This window comes from Hemibagrus wyckioides, linkage group LG19, assembly GCF_019097595.1.
Source record: "Hemibagrus wyckioides isolate EC202008001 linkage group LG19, SWU_Hwy_1.0, whole genome shotgun sequence".
NCBI classification, from domain to species: domain Eukaryota; kingdom Metazoa; phylum Chordata; class Actinopteri; order Siluriformes; family Bagridae; genus Hemibagrus; species Hemibagrus wyckioides.
In genome coordinates, this window is record NC_080728.1 from 2,969,124 (window position 1) to 2,986,548 (window position 17,425).

The window sequence follows — 17,425 nt, forward strand, 5'->3', positions numbered from 1 at the left end:
CTGAAAATAAAAAATACGTAAAGCACTGTAGTATGCATATAATATTTATAGTTCAGCATTGTTTTCAGAAAATACACTGTAAATTTACAATAACATATAATACAATACATTTTCTCAACACTTTCATCTAAAGTGATTTACAATTCAGATAGGATAGAGTTGTAAACGGATGCAAATGCAGTTTAGAGATTTACTGAAAACACTGGCAAGCAGTTCCAAAATGTGAAGAAACAAATTGTAAACTGAGGTATAGGTAAGAATTCAGGAGAGCTACAAGTGACACTATGAGGCCAAATCCAAAGTCCAGAAAACCTGAGCATCAGAAAGCAGACTGCAAGTCTTGGTACAGGCCAGTTCAGATCTGAGCACACTGTGCATTACTTTACAACTGGGTGAGTTTCCAAAGTCTATATATTATAGACTTATGTTACTATATGTTAGGCTCCATGATAGCTGTCTGTGTTCTGGGGAAGTGGAGTCTCTTCTGGATTCCAGAGTTTGTGTGACAAATGTTAAAGGTCTTCACGTTCATAGCCCCAACCACAGAATCTTGACGGTGCTGGGATTTAAACTCAAAACGTTCACAAAAGTTTGTAATAACTAATTATTAATACAATATTTAAAAATAGATCAATATGACCCTGGAAAATCTGTCTAGTGTTATCGCAAACTAGAAGTGGTATTAATCATGGGAATCCTTCTTCAAATATAGCTAATTAGCTCTAATAGCTGTTGTTAGATAAAATCACACTACTACTGTTAATGCTAATGACTGAACATCTCAGATAAACTCATGCTGGCTAGTTCTACTACTTTGTTAGCTGACGTTGATATTCATACAGTATCTTATTATTACTTGTTTCAAGTAATATAATTATTTTGAGAAACAATCAATGGCCCACAACACCTCAATCTATACTAACTGCATAAAGCCACATAATGTCAGCTAAAGGAATTAGCTAGCTTCAAGTTAGAATCATGATCAGGCATTTTTTTTTTACATTAAGAACAAAGATATCTATTTAAAATCTATCCAATTTAATTCAGTTTTATTTGTATAGCAATTTTAACAGTGGGCCTTGTTGCAAAGCAGCTTTCCCTTCTGTAACTGTGTACTATATGCTCAAAAAGTGCAGTGGTGTAACCAGGAGATTGACTTTAGTAAGAACATCAAACATATTCAAACTATGTCACATTATTATGAGTTTAAAGTTCTCTAACATCATGGGAGAAAGTCTTTGTGTCTGTCTATAAGCTAAATTCGCACTATAACAGGATTTCACAGTCAACTTTAAATCACGTTAGTGTTTAACGGATCAGAGACTGGGCAAGTTTTATTAATGGATTTGAAATTGCAATGCTGGCACTGAACATTTTTCCAATCTCACCTTGCTATCAGGGATGTAATGGTATATAGGGTCAGATCTGGATTTGTGAATTATGGAAGCAGCATCAAATCCGGCCATGCAGGAGAACCTGATTGGATGTTTGTTATTAGACAAACACTATAGAAGTATCATGTATGTATAAAATCATCTCGACTTACTGTTAGACATGTGCGTTTCACTTACTGGTGATGATGTAATGTAAGCTTAGTGTATAGACTGATTGCACACATTGCTTTTTATGTCTACAATTATCTAATGGCTCACACAGGGCAGACGCTTGTCACAATTATCTGCTCTTCAGACAAGCACAACATCCTGATGACCTCTTTTGGATAAAAATGTAATGCTTTATCAGCTTGCCGTTGCCTGATAGCGTACTACTTATGTTCAAGGTAAATGATTGCTAAAAAAGAGGGCGGAGATAAATAAGTAAACTGGGAAAAATCTGAAAGGTCAACTCAGTAAAACCCAACAACTGCTTAAAGTCAGAGGATTGATTACTGCTCATGGTTAGAAGGCAAGATCAGAGCCAGACACTGACACTGTTCAACATTCATTTACTGCTTTATCCTGGGCAGGACAGCTACACACACACACACACACACACATGTAATGTGCGTACTTGATAACAACTGGGGCAATTTACTGTCATCATTTAATCAATGCACCTGCCAGGGAGGTGGGAAGCTTGAGAAACTCTAGTACAGTAATCCAAGCACAGGGTAAAACTAAGGACCTTGGAGGTGTTTAGCAGTATCACTACCTGCTGTGGCATCTTGCTGACCCTGTCCATAACACAGCTCATAGTATCTGTATAGACTAATACACGCAAACAAAAAATAAATAGTTGTTTTAACTCTAAACCAAGAATGACATCTGACAAGACTTTACAGATGAATATAATGCACAGGCTGTATAACCAGATTAATTAATAATAATTTCATTTCATTTGAACACAGAAAGGACACAAAGAGTTTAAAAAGAGTTTAAAAGCCAAACTATCTTTCATTTATAGTTTATTTATAGTATTCATAGACGGATGTATAGAGAACAAAACCAATAAATATTCTCTCAAATTAAAAACAGGGATTGAAGTGTTTATTATGTTCAGTTAAATTGATATTATTTAGTGTTATCAATTGTTCTTATTTAAAGTAACTGTCTATTTTTCTTTTTATTCCCCACAGCCTTCGACCGTTACTTCCGTAGTCGCTCCCTTTCCAATAACAGGAGAAATGTGTGGTTTGCTGAATTCTGGGAGGAAAACTTCAACTGCAAATTGGGCATGCATGGCAAGCGTCTGGGAAGCTCCAAAAAGTGCACAGGTAAGCAAAAGCGCTCTTCACCACTGAAAGCTGTTCTCACACTCTGCTCTTTGTGGAATTTCGGTGTGAAATCTAAACTTTCTTTCAGCTTCATTAAACACACTCTAATGAAAAAAAAAAAAAAGTCTGACTGATAGAAAGCTTTAGCAATTCACTATTATGCCAAAAACAATATACCTGCCCATTAGAGTGTTAAGACTGAGCCTGTGTATTTGCACATTGCACGGAAACCTCCATGATAAGAAACCCAAATGAATTTCTATCCATTTTTAAACCACTTTACATTGTTCTCAACAAACTGCATCGTTTGTCTTGATATGATTTTCATGCCTGATCATATGACCATATGATATTCCTGTCTTGATATACTTGATTTTGCATTCATTTCTACAATCACAATATCCTGGAGGAACCGATTACAGTATCAGTTCACTGCAGGAGCTTAACAGAAAAGTGACCATCACATCATCATGACTTTAAATCCGGACCATGTCACAGTCATCCGTGACCTGAAGTCCAAAAACTGTCCATGGGAGAGGTAGCATACTCTCTCTCCCCATCAATCACAGCGACACTAGCTAATCGTGGGTGTCTGCGAGCTCATGCTTGTAGAAGGGGGTGGATAGCGATTTCCTCAGAGTGTGTTACACCGCACTTTGATGAAGCACCTTCACCTTCCCGGGGTGGTAGTTGTCATGTGATGGGGGAAAGCTGGCTGCTTGGAGAGAGATGGTTAAATGTGGTTGAATTGTTAATGCAAATTTATTGATGAAGACATTTCAGTTGCAAAGCTCTCTAAAAATGCAGGATAAAATGTTCATATCTAATAGTTTCTGGCTAACGTCACAAGATCCTTTAAGATCATATCCATGGGTAATTAGGATGAGATTCCATTGCTTTTCTATTTTAGATGTTTAGAATAACAGGATGGCCAAATTTCTCCCAAAAAAATCAATAAATTAAATTAATGTTTCAAAATAAAGTTCACTAGAGTCATGAAAAGCACTTTTTTCCAGCCATTCATATTTTCCTATTGTAGTGATTTAAAATAATACCTAAACTTTAAACTTTATAAAATATTAAAATCAAATTGCTTTCTGCAAACCTAGTTGGCTTTGAGGGATGAGGGATTCTTCAAAATCACTCATGGCAATATGTTAATCCTTATTTAATAAATAATACCGCAACTACTTATAATAATAGCATACTACAGTAGCAAAGGGATTGTATTTCCTTGCATAAAATTATAAGTTTTATTTTAGTTTTAAGACTGAACACAACATCAAATTGCTTCAAAACTCTCAAAGTAACAGTAGATGTCGTAACAGGTTGAAATGATTGCTCAGTAGTAAATAACATCTCATTTCACAATATTCACATTTATCAATCTATAAAATTACACCTGTAAAATGTTTGCTGCAGTCTCGACTATATTCATTAACACTTGTCCACAGACCCATGACATGACTTGAAAGCTATGTAATTTGTCAAATGAAAAATATTTCCCTTTTTTAAAAAAAAAATAAAAATAAAAAAAAAAGCTGTGAAGGTCAAGTTGTTTATAGCAAATTATAGATTTGTGAAAAACAACTTGTAATTTTTGACTTTTTTCATTAATGGAGTATGGCAAGGTGCTCATAAATGACCTTTCAATTATTTTGGATGATTAAGCTGCTTTGTTTCCTGTTTAATCCACCAGAGTCTTGAGAACCAGCTTCCCCCTGACTCCCTGCATGAGCTTCACACAGTAGCCTGCTTTTTTTTAATGCTATTTATTGAGAATAATAGGATTGCAAAATTCTTTCAACAGAGCTATTCAAATGTCTGTGTATTTTTTTTTATGCACAAAATCATTTGCATACAATAAATGTTCCTTACAATAATTGCATCAGTTTGTTCCAGGTCACTGCACTGCATCCATTAAGACTAGTTTTCATGTACTTTCATGTACTCAAGATCATGTAATTTCACATTTTCTATAGGAATGTTAAGTTTTGGCCCACTCTAGAGTCTTTGCCTCATTTCTTTTCCTTAAATGGCACTTTTCCTCTCTCCATAGCAGAAAACTGTTACAGTGCTTGGGCGCTGTTTGACTGCTGTATCTGATCAGATTGGGATTCTTCTTGACGATGCTTTTGAGACAGCACTGTACTTTTCTTAATTGTTGTGAGGCTCATTTGCTCCACATGTTGAAATGTTGCTTGCAGTGACCCTGTGATTTGGTGTTTATGTTTTGCATGAATTTCTTCTGTGGTGTTCCAACAACACCACCATAGTGAAGACCTGAAAATATAAATCATGACTGAATTCATCTCGTGTTTCTAAGCCGAGTTTGGTGTCCAGAATGCTGATCAGGTGATCCAGGTGAATGTGGACTGGTTTCGAATCTCTGCTTGCAGCTGGAATGATTTCTTGTAGCGAATGAATTCCTCAGATTGGCCCAGGGTTTTCTGCTCTGACTCCTGATTTAGTTTGAATGCTTTTCTAGTAGACAAAATAGCACTCAAAGAATACTGCACAATAGTGTTACAAATAGTGTAGGAGATACAATATTGTACATACAGTATACTTACATGAATGATCAGTTATTAATTATGGGAATATTTCAAGTCATTATGTGGATTATTGTTCTTTAGTGAATACTAAAAAAACATTACAGAAAAATCTGAAATGTTCAGGGTGGTGGTGTGTAAGGGTGTGTCAGGGTGGGGGTGTGTAAGGGTGCGTCAGGGTGGGGGTGTGTAAAGGTGCGTCAGGGTGGGGGTGTGTAAGTGTGTGTCAGGGTGGGGGGGTGTAAGGATGTGTCAGGGTGGGGGTGTGTAAGGGTGAGTCAGGGTGGGGGTGTGTAAGGGTGAGTCAGGGAGGGGGTGTGTAAGTGCGTGTCAGAGTGGTGGTGTGCCAGGGTGGAGGTGTGTAAGGGTGTGTCAGGGTGGGGGTGTGTAAGTGTGTGTCAGGGTGGTGGTGTGTCAGGGTGGTGGTGTGTAAGGGTGTGTCAGGGTGGTGGTGTGTAAAGGTGCGTCAGTTTGGTGGTGTGTCAGGGTGGTGGTGTGTAAGGGTGTGTCAGGGTGGTGGTGTGTAAGGGTGTGTCAGGGTGGTGGTGTGTAAAGGTGTGTCAGGGTGTGTAAGGGTGTGTCAGGGTGGTGGTGTGTCAGGGTGGTGGTGTGTCAGGGTGTGTAAGGGTGTGTCAGGGTGGGGGTGTGTCAGGGTGTGTCAGGGTGGGGGTGTGTCAGGGGGTGGCAGGGTGGGGGGTGTGTCAGGGTGTGTCACGGTGGGGGTGTGTCAGGGTGTGTCGGGGGGGGGGTGTGGCAGGGTGTGTCAGGGTGGGGGTGTGTCAGGGTGTGTCAGGGTGGTGGTGTGTCAGGGTGTGTCAGGGTGGGGGGGTGTCAGGGTGGGGGGGGTGTCAGTGTGTGTCAGGGTGGTGGTGTGTCAGGGTGTGTCAGGGTGGTGGTGTGTAAGGGTGTGTCAGGGTGGGGGTGTGTCAGGGTGTGTCAGGGTGGGGGTGTGTCAGGGTGGGGGTGTGTAAGTGTGTGTCAGGGTGGTGGTGTGTCAGGGTGTGTCAGGGTGGTGGTGTGTAAGGGTGTGTCAGGGTGTGTCAGGGTGGGGGTGTGTCAGGGTGGGGGTGTGTCAGGGTGTGTCAGGGTGGGGGTGTGTCAGGGTGAGGGTGTGTCAGGGTGGGGGTGTGTCAGGGTGTGTCTGGGTGGTGGTGTGTAAGGGTGTGTCAGGATGAGGGTGTGTCAGGGTGGGGGTGTGTCAGGGTGTGTCAGGGTGGGGGTGTGTCAGGGTGGGGGTGTGTAAGTGTGTGTCAGGGTGTGTCAGGGTGGGGGTGTGTCAGGGTGTGTCAGGGTGGGGGTGTGTCAGGGTGGGGGTGTGTCAGGGTGTGGCAGGGTGGGGGTGTGTCGGGGAGGGGGTGTGTAAGGGTGTGTCAGGGTGAGGGTGTGTCAGGGTGGGGGTGTGTCAGGGTGTGTCAGGGTGGGGGTGTGTCAGGGTGTGGCAGGGTGCGGGTGTGTAAGTGTGTGTCAGGGTGAGTCAGGGGGGGGGTGTGTCAGGGTGTGTCAGGGTGGGGGTGGCTCATTAGTTATTCTGAGTATTGTAGTAAGGTGTATTTCTTGCATTTATTGTATTTGAGCATGTGACTAAATCATGTGATATATTCAGTAGTGATCCTGTTGGGGACTGGAGTTTCATACATTTGTTAAAGTAGAGCTCAATGAAGAAGCTTGAGGTGACATGATGGTTATGCTGCTGTCACTGGCAGGTGGGTCTCCAAGAGCAGTTAGTATTTCTTTAATTAAGTCATTAAAATTCTTTTCTGAGTTGCATGGGCTGGACAACAGTACAGTTCAGCTGAACATCTCATATAGAACCATATAGTGATGTGCAGCAGCAGGCATGAGACTGATGTCTTGTTTATACATTTATATTTATGTTATACATATTCTACTTACTACTAATAAAAATGATTTTTAATAAGTGTCTTTACATTCTCCATTACACGACATTATCCTGGTATTATATATACATTCACGTCTCTTCATGTATTTGTAACAATCCTTTAGAAATGCACTAAAACAGATCAGATTAATGTGGCCACATCTCGCTTGTGTTGCAACGGGGGAAAGAAAGATGTTCACTCTCGCTTTGGTTTCTCACTTACACAAAGAAGGATCCTGAGCTGTACCTCTATTTTTTGATGCTCCCTTCCTCAAGATGTCCTCCTTTGATCATTTGTGGAAAATGGAAATGTTTCTCTTTGAACCAGAGCATTACCACTTTCTGAAGACGGAAACTTTATCTGGTGAGTGAGTTTTTCTTCTATCACCAGGAAACTGAGATTTGATGATTTATCTCCTTCTGTCTTTGTCTCTAGGAGATTGACTTCAGAACCCCAGGAGGGTTATCTCTGCAATCCGACTCAATTACACATATCTTCAATTTCTGCTCTTGGGATCATGATTAGAAGTTGCTCACTTGTTTTATTTTTAACTTTTCCTCGTACAGTTCATTTTTCAACTCTTTTGCCATTGTTTGTCTATGTAGGATGTGTGCTTATAGTGTGTTCATGCTATTTACTGCAGCTACCTCTGCTGGTGAGTGAATAAATGAGGTATAGTTTGATCACTTTTTAAAAAAACTGAATAGTTTTTTGCATAGGTTTTCACCCACTTGGTCCTTTCCACATTTTGTATACAATTATATCTCAGAACTATTGGTGTGAAACCATACATTTGCCATCAGAAGTCACACTGGGTTCACCTGTGAGCAATTAAAGCAAAAGTTTGTGAGAGAACATCCATGAATAAACAGCAGCATGAACATGGAACACATCTGGGATGAAGCTCTGAAGAAAAGTATTGATCCAGATTATTAACAAAACATCCCTATATATAGGGACCCTATATACACTATACTGCCAAAAGTATTCGCTCACCTGCCTTGACTCGCATATGAAATTAAGTGACATCCCATTCCTAATCCATAGGGTTCAATATGACGTCGGTCCACCCTTTGCAGCTATAACAGCTTCAACTCTTCTGGGAAGGCTGTCCACAAGGTTTAGGAGTGTGTTTATGGGAATTTTTGACCATTCTTCCAGAAGCGCATTTGTGAGGTCACACACTGATGTTGGACGAGAAGGCCTGGCTCTCAGTCTCCGCTCTAATTCATCCCAAAGGTGTTCTATCGGGTTGAGGTCAGGACTCTGTGCAGGCCAGTCAAGTTCATCCACACCAGACTCTGTCATCCATGTCTTTATGGACCTTGCTTTGTGCTCTGGTGCACAGTCATGTTGGAAGAGGAAGGGGCCAGCTCCAAACTGTTCCCACAAAGTTGGGAGCATGGAATTGTCCAAAATGTCTTGGTATGCTGAAGCATTCAGAATTCCTTTCACTGGAACTAAGGGGCCAAGCCCAGCTCCTGAAAAACAACCCCACACCATAATCCCCCCTCCACCAAACTTTACACTTGGCACAATGCAGTCAGACAAGTACCGTTCTCCTGGCAACCGCCAAACCCAGACTCGTCCATCAGATTGCCAGATGGAGAAGCGCGATTCGTCACTCCAGAGAACGCGTCTCCACTGCTCTAGAGTCCAGTGGCGGCGTGCTTTACACCACTGCATCCGACGCTTTGCATTGCACTTGGTGATGTATGGCTTGGATGCAGCTGCTCGGCCATGGAAACCCATTCCATGAAGCTCTCTGCACACTGTTCTTGAGCTAATCCGAAGGCCACATGAAGTTTGGAGGTCTGTAGCGATTGACTCTGCAGAAAGTTGGCGACCTCTTCGCACTATGCGCCTCAGCATCCGCTGACCCCGCTCCGTCAGTTTACGTGGCCTACCACTTCGTGGCTGAGTTGCTGTCGTTCCCAAACACTTCCACGTTCTTATAATACAGCTGACAGTTGACTGTGGAATATTTAGGAGCGAGGAAATTTCACGACTGGATTTGTTGCACAGGTGGCATCCTATCACAGTTCCACGCTGGAATTCACTGAGCTCCTGAGAGCGACCCATTCTTTCACAAATGTTTGTAAAAACAGTCTGCATGCCTAGGTGCTTGATTTTATACACCTGTGGCCATGGAAGTGATTGGAACACCTGATTCTGATTATTTGGATGGGTGAGCGAATACTTTTGGCAATATAGTGTATATAACTTGAAACTACTCATGAATCATAACAAATATTTTAAAAAAAGTTAAAATATGGCATAATCTGCCCTATAGAAGGCCATCCACAGATTAAGGGTACTTAATGGACAAACATAAAACAGAACATAAAACTAAATACAAAGCATGCTGTTACTGTACTAATTAGAAAAAAAAAATCTGTCTTATTTCAATATAATAATGAATTAAATGATGAAATGATATAGCAATCCCAAGATTCCTTTTCATTAAAGAAAGTCAATTTAAAGCAGGAGTAAAGTGTTATAAGTGTAAGACCCCCATAGTGTAATAAGCTAATCAATAGGTGGTACCAGCTAACTACTGTGTACCAACTTGTTGGAGCTACAGGTGATTCCATTTGATTTCTGGTGAAATGAAGTGACCATGGGTTGAAATATGCCTTAAAGCCCTTGCGCAACTGAGTATTTTTCACCACAGACATAGCAAAATGTGTCTTATGGCTGCTTACAGCTTCTTAATACCCACTATGTTTAATGCTAAAATGTTTAAATTTAGGTAGGTGGAACTAAACTATACTGGTGGGCTTAAGAGCCTTGTATTTATATTACTGGAAAGTTCTAGAAAGTTTTAGAAGTCTGCAAATGTTCAGGAAAATAGATCTGGGATGTTATGGGGAGATGTAATATACATCTTTTCCAAAACATTCTAGATCTATTTTCCCGAACATTTTTTTTTTTTTTTAGATTTCTGAAACATTCTGGAATTTTCCATTGTTATTTATTTATTTATTATATTTATTATATTTATTATATTTTTTTTAAAAAACTATACTCATTTTCACTGAGAAATGAATTTGGTATTTATCTGAACAAAAAGATGCAAAAGCGCCCGTTTTTTTTTTCCAGTGAAAATAGGTGCTTCTAAAAATACCAAATTTGATATTTCATCATTCCACATATACCATATATCTGGCCAGGAGTACCAGCAAGGGTGATGTATGAGTCTAGTGCAGCTTGTGGAAAGCAATTTGACTAAATTTTCCCCCTGAGTTCTCAGTGTTGTACATATAAATCTGAATAGCCAATTTGGATGACTTTTTTGTATTATTATTGTCAAACCAAATGATACACAGCAATGAAAGTCAGCCATGAGTACTTGAGGATGGCTGTATTCAAGAATGGCGTCATTTACTCTTAACTATTTGATCTGAAAGATTTATTTGTTTTAAGACAAGAGGAATATGCAATGTAGACAAAATCTTCAATATACTTAAACGTTGAGAAAACACTGTCCAGTACACAGTGTAAACGATACATGGGCTGACAGCTGGTAGTGTGATAATGCAGTTTGCTGTGAAACACTATATGGCAGTATAAATAAAGTGCAGTAAGTTTGTATCATATGGGGGTAGAAGGAAAGAGTGGGCTTGTCCAAGGTTGTATAAGGTTGCTAATGACTGGCTATTAAGCCTGATCCACATAGCCATAGTCAAGCAACTAGTCATTTGCCATGCATGTAATATGTCTTCAGCAACATAGCCAGGAATTAATTTCTGAAAGGGTAAGGGAATAAAAGGTGCTCTCAAATATAATAAGATGGTTCATCTCCAGAAATTATTTTGAAGAGCTATGTGCATGTTTAGAGGCCACCCTAATGTGCCTGCACATGATAGTCTTACATGGCAAATTCACGGGGCCTAAAATATTCTTTTAGATATTCTGAACTACAAAATCACTAACAGTGCAATAAAACTCTGCGAATACTTCAAGGTGGAATGCTAATCCTTGACAGATGAGGTTATCACTAATTTTATGAAACGCAGGTAGAAAAAGGTCAGTTTGTGAAATTGCCTGATATCACTCAAATAATATTTACCTTTTCCTTCAAGTATAAAATGTAAAAGCAGCCTACCGTTTATTTAACATGATAAATAAACACCTGTGACAAACAAATGGCAAACGCTAGCAGCCAGCTGTAGCAGCTATAAAAGAGAAAAACAGACACAATACAGGAGGGAGTTTTTACAAGGCATAGAACTATTTTGCTTTAAAATCCAATTAAATGTGAATTTCAATTAAATTTCAACTTACTGATAAATAAATATAAATAAATGAATCATTCAGAAGTGTTCATATTTTTCAGACCTGGCATTTTTTCACCTGAAGATGTACATAATATCTTTAGTATATTTGTATATATACAATATAGTAGTTTTTTCTAAACCTAGAAATTAGATTTGTGCATTGAGATCCAGCAGGAAGAACCAAAAACCGTCATGTGAGCATGAAGTTTTACTTTATTCATTAGTGTGGAGCTTTGCTGAAGCTCATGGGGAGGTTTGCCAGGTTTCAGCAAAATCTTCACTCCAATCTGAAAACTTGAAACCATCTTAAAATATTTAGCACTGGAAATGGTAGACTGAGGTTTTATTTTTTTTTTTAATTTATTTATTTAACCTCAGTTTTTGAAGGAAAATGTTGTATGCATTTTGAAATAGTAGTTTACATCTGCTGATATAATATGCTGAAATGGAACCTGGCAACCCTTGCAGAAATTCAGTAACACAGTACAAATGAGAGATCACTGCTTTACTCAGATATGTTTTTAAATCATAGTGTGGAATAAATGCCCCCACAAGAGACGGATATCTGACTGTGATGACCTTGTGGGTCGGTCAATCATTCATTCACTCATTCTAGCAAAACTACATTTTAATTTAATATACATAACTAAAAGAGCCAAACATTTACCTTTTGTGACTATTCTGTTTATAATAATATATAGGCATCTCATTAATTAGTTGCCTTGCTATTTACATGAAAGGAAAGTCCTCACAAGGATTGTAATACACACACGTGTGTGTGTGTGTGGGGGGGGGTGTAATCCTCTTGTCATGGGGACATCCTCCTGTTTACACAAATTCAGATGTATTTATGTTTATGGCATTTGGCAGATGCTCTTATCCAGAGAAACTTACATTTGTCTCATTTACACTGAGCAGTTGAGAGTTAAGAGCCTTGTTCAAGGGCTCAGCAGTGGCAGCATGGTGGTGATGGGAAGTGAACTCATCTTAAACTAAAATTTACATGAATCAGAATTTACTTTTATACACATAGGAAAGGAAAAGATATGGTAGATAGCAGAAGCACTATGGACTATATGTGGAATAAAGTGCAGATATGTTCAGTTGTATGTGCAGTACAAGTATATTAACAGGAATGTAGAGGTGTGGGAGTTATGCAAACAAATTCAATGTCTTGTCTTAGGTGTTTTCCTGATTGAAGGCCCAAAGGTCCTGTGGAAAGAAGCTCCTTCTCATTTTGCCTTCAGTGAGCAGCATCTCTGAAGAGTCCATTCTACCCTTTCTTGATTTCTACGTCTAGAATGTGGTCAGAATGAGTTTCCCTCAGAGAGAGTGTGATTAAACCTTTTACTGTTTCAGGTAATTGCCACATTTTTGGATCTTTTCCTTTCACAATGAGTCAGGAGAGTGAGGTGTGTGGCATTTATTGCCAGCCAGTTCTTTCCAAACAAAAAGAACAATGTGTGTATCTGTTGTTTGATCACTATTAAATTTTGCATGTGACGCATGTTTCATTTGGCTCTGAGGAGATTTATCATATGACATGAGTTACTTGAGGCTGTGTAAAACAGTTTGGTATATCAAACCATTCTGGTGGCTGGAAAATGTAACATGCGATAATGCCTTCCTGTGCTGATTGATTTCCAATTTTTCACAGTCCTGTAGGGCTTCGTTAACCTTGTCTAATAGCTTCTGAAGTTTCACTGGCCAATGACAGTCATATTTTTCCAGATATGTGACCCTCCTCATAGACCTTGAATGAATCTTGGACGAAGACACTGCAGGCAAAATGTTAAGTCAGTCAGACCAACCGTTCTGTAGTTAAAGCCAGTTTCATGTTTTTCTTGATATAGCACCACCAAGTGTTCTAACTCTGGTATTTTTGCATGTGAGCCCTTAAATAAATCAAATGTGGTAAAAATACCTCAATCCTTTTTTAAGAGTTATAGCCCTTTTAGCAAAAGTGGCCACACCCAAATTTTTGCATGCCATCTCGTTGAATTAAAAGCTCAATATTTTTTAGATAGTTTTTATGTTAGGACTCCAGAGTATCTTTCTGTACTGATTTTGTTCCAATCAGATGAACGGCCTGGGACTAGTAAATCTAATATTCTGGAGGGTTTTTCATGGCAGAAATTAAATTGTACACATGTTTTGTTTGTCTTGAATCATGGATTGCAATTTGATGTGACACATGGTTGAGGAGTTATGACAAAAAAATCAATTTGTTTGTAAATTAGCACTTTCTTTTTGGAAGAAAGAAACATACTGACTTTCATCATGGTCAGACAAAATCCCCACTTCATATGACAAAAAAAACATGCAGTCCTTTCATGATGGATGAAAGTACCCAATGTGGTAGAGGCACAAGTGTTTAGAGCGTACATTTGGCTACTAGACTGCTCAGTAAAATCAAATTTAGGTTTTATTTATCACATACACAACCATACACAATATGTCATGTAGTGAAATGTTTTATCGAGTGTGCATAATATAAAAATCAATTGAAGAAAAGAAAAGAATGCCATTATAATAGAATTTACTAAACAGGTGGGAAAGGGAAGAAGGTATATGGCAAAATATAAAACTGTATATATGAATGAAGGATGGTGCAAAAAGTGTTCAGTATATAGTGCAACATATATGATGTGCAAAATAGTACTGTAGAGTAGATGAGTCTAGAAATAGTCCAAGTTTTAAGTATTGTCCTGGTTGAGGGCCCAAATGGCTGGGTGGAGTGGAAGAGAGAAGAGTCCATTGTTCAAATGGCTGAGGTTTTTCATCTTCTTGGTCTTGGTTCAGCACCACTTTCTGCAGGTCGGGGTTCTCAGTGTGGATGGAGCATTCAGCTGATCACACCACCCTCTGGAGAGTCTCCAATCCTGCATAGCTATTCCCAAACCATGACATGATACATCCCTTTAGGATGCTCTCTTGGTGGAGGGGTAAAATTTCCCTAGCACCTTAGAGGGCAATTTAAAGTCTCTTAGGTGTCTAAGGTGTTAAAGATGCTGACAGGCCTTCCTCACTAGGGTGTTGATGTAACAGGACCATGACAGGTCCTACGTCATATGAATACCCAGGTATCTGAAGTTATCCACTCTCTACAATAGTATTGCATTGCTGGTAAGCGCCTTTCCTTTCTTGTGCTGAACTCATCTGTTTTCCTAACATTCATGAGGAGGTTCTCCTCCTGGTACCAGTTCCCCAGTCTTTTAATCTCCAGAATGGCTACACAGTCAGTCAGTATAGTGTGTACAACAGGGGGCTCATGACACAACCCTGAAGGCTTCAGAGCTGATATTAGTAATTGCAATACCCATGCCTCCCATGTGTGACTTCCCCAGACTCAATATCAATTCAGTATGAATTTAAGAATTTAAAATGGAAGCCATGCTTGGAAATGTTGAGCTTATCATGATGAAAAACCTGATGTACCAATACTAATTAACCCTCCCCCCCACCCCAAAAAAGGCCAAAGTATAGGGGTCTTCCTAACCTTTTTATTAATTCAGTTGAACTGTGCTTAGTTGCTCAGTCCACCATAACAGTGAATTGGGTCAAGATGTTCTATTCCCAGTGGCAATATTCTGTAGCAGTAACTAGATTCAACTGCAGTGTAACATTAAACCTCTTAACCTGTCAATCTGTGGTCTGAATGGGTTCATGTGGGCCTTCTCAAAAAGGTTGCACATGCCTTTAAAGACTTTAGATTTAAAATTTGAACCTTAGATACTGTGGTGTGTTGGTGGAGAAGAATACCTGTACTAGGAGACATGGTCTAAAGTAGCTTGTTTACAATCCCACTGGCTCCAGCAGGCCTTTCTGCTGGAACCAAGATATGACATTTCAACCCAGGCAGGAAGCTCGCTACCTTCCTTAAGCCATATCAGGAGCAGGGCCGTGTCAGGGTTAGCCGTCTGAGCTTTAAATAACTCTGTTTGTCCAACTTTGGAACAGGGCAATGCATTTTATATCCATCAAGAAGAAAAGCTCTATTTCTGGTGCATTATCTAAGCTTTTCTTATATTCAGGTGCCACATCAGAGGCAGCCTCAGAAGCTACCCAAATGCTAGGATATTCTTCCACCACTCAAATCATATGGTTTACATAGAAACCTGGCCATGCTAGGTCTCATCCAGGAGAATGTACAACAAAAAAGTCAAATTCTGCAAGCTGCCAGCTTGGCTAGCCAGCACAAGTTACAGTCGTCATTGTGAATGACAAATACTGGCAGAAATACTGGGTGAACTCTCCTTTTGCCATAAGTTCTCTCTGGGTAGTGCAATAGTTTCATTCAGCAGACAACATCTGCTGACTTTTGTACAACTGCACACACTCTACGTCATGTTTCATTATGGATAAGGGCAGCATTAACACCAAAATTTCTAGCATCTATGTCAAGGATAAGGTCATTGTGAATACATGGGTTTGAACATAAATAGATAAATACAAGGATTGAAGTATAAATAGATAAATAGACTGTTTTGACTCAACATGCTTCCAGGCTCTAAGATGCCCACTGACAGTGATGAAAATTACCACTATTTCTGTAAGTTTCTGAAACATTTTGAGTCCAAATTGTTGAGCAGCAAAACATTACATTAAGCATTGATAATAAACAGCCAGGCCTACAAACTGAGGGATTTTTGATTGACAAGTAGGTCAGTCTAGAACCGTTTGGGGTTCTGTGCCTATATTGTTGTCAGAAATTGTGTTTTTAAGATAGATTACTTAGTGCCTTAAAAGATAGCATCTAGTTGGTTTCAGATTTTTGCTGAGCATTTCAGAGGAAGAAGAAGAATAGGAAGCCTTTGTTCGTCACTTATATATTATAGTATCTATGTATATAGAAATGTAACAGATTTATATGGAAGACTGATGAGGTGGGCCAGTGGTCCAGCCTCTCCTCATTTGGTACAGCTGGTATGTCAATGGTTCAAAGATGAGTTCAAACCCTTATTCCAAGGACTGCATTTTTTGAAGACTAAAGTATCAGAGATTAAGTATCCTGTGAAAGTCTCCCAAATTCTCCTGGCTCTGCCTCAGGTGTAGCAAAGTGGCCTGAAGTTATGTGTGCTGTAGATGTGTGACCATCCTGGTTATCTCGTATCTTGCAGATAACCTCATGTGAGATTGAGAAGGGAGTTTATGACTATCTCAGGAAGACAGAAAATTGAGTTTATAAAAAACATGAAGTGCCATTTAGTGCTCTAATACCAGTGTCCACAAGGATCCTCTGCTGTGAGGCACATTAGTCAAACTGACGCTAACAGCTGCATATTTTGTCATCTCATATCTGTTTTCAAGCTTATAGGCTCTTGCCCTATGCTACCCTTTGGTAACTGTACAGAATCACCATCAGCATCCTTATTTTAGTAAATACTTCCACAAGTTTGCTATCTTGTTCTGGCTTGGAAAGATCTGCAAAAAAAAATAGACATCTCATCCCCATCATCTGTCTCAACTTGATTCTTCTGATAGTGCTGGCATGTTCTGTGGGTGGTCCATATACAGCCTCCAGTTCCTCTAGTTGGCATGTGTAATTCCAACATGCAGACCTTGTGGACCACTGCCCCTGCAGTTAACAAAACTGGACAGCCATCGTCTTCTCTGGCAAATGATCATGTTTAGCACAGCTCTGGGTGTCTGGATCCCGCATGCTTGGAGGAAAACTGTGCACTCTCAGGATTATCCTCAATGAGCTGAGCTACATAATGCCTGCAACCATGGCACTGTGGTGACTGTATGCACTGATTTTCTGTGGGCTGTGTGTCTGGAGTGAAAAACAGAGTCTTTTGGCATATGATATAGAGAGGGGTGGTAAGCAGCTTTGTCTGGCATACTGTCAAAGACACGAATGACAATCATAAAAACAAAAAACCTACACATGCTTTATACAGTCTGTGAACAGGAAGTGCGTGGTTTGAAGGGATGTTCTGTCCCTGTGGGATGTGATATTCATCCTGTCTTTAAATTAGATCTGCGATTGTCTGCCAT

General features: G+C 39.7%; 1 protein-coding gene across 2 annotated transcripts in view; it reads left to right on the forward strand.

The window, feature by feature from the left end:
* grm8a (glutamate receptor, metabotropic 8a) overlaps positions 1-17,425 on the forward strand; it is a 211,252-nt gene that overhangs the window by 139,672 nt on the left and 54,155 nt on the right. For both annotated transcript variants that reach the window (XM_058417469.1, XM_058417470.1), the window contains exon 6: positions 2,576-2,713. In XM_058417469.1, coding sequence (XP_058273452.1) covers positions 2,576-2,713 — 138 coding nt within the window. The remainder of the gene's footprint in view (positions 1-2,575; positions 2,714-17,425) is intronic.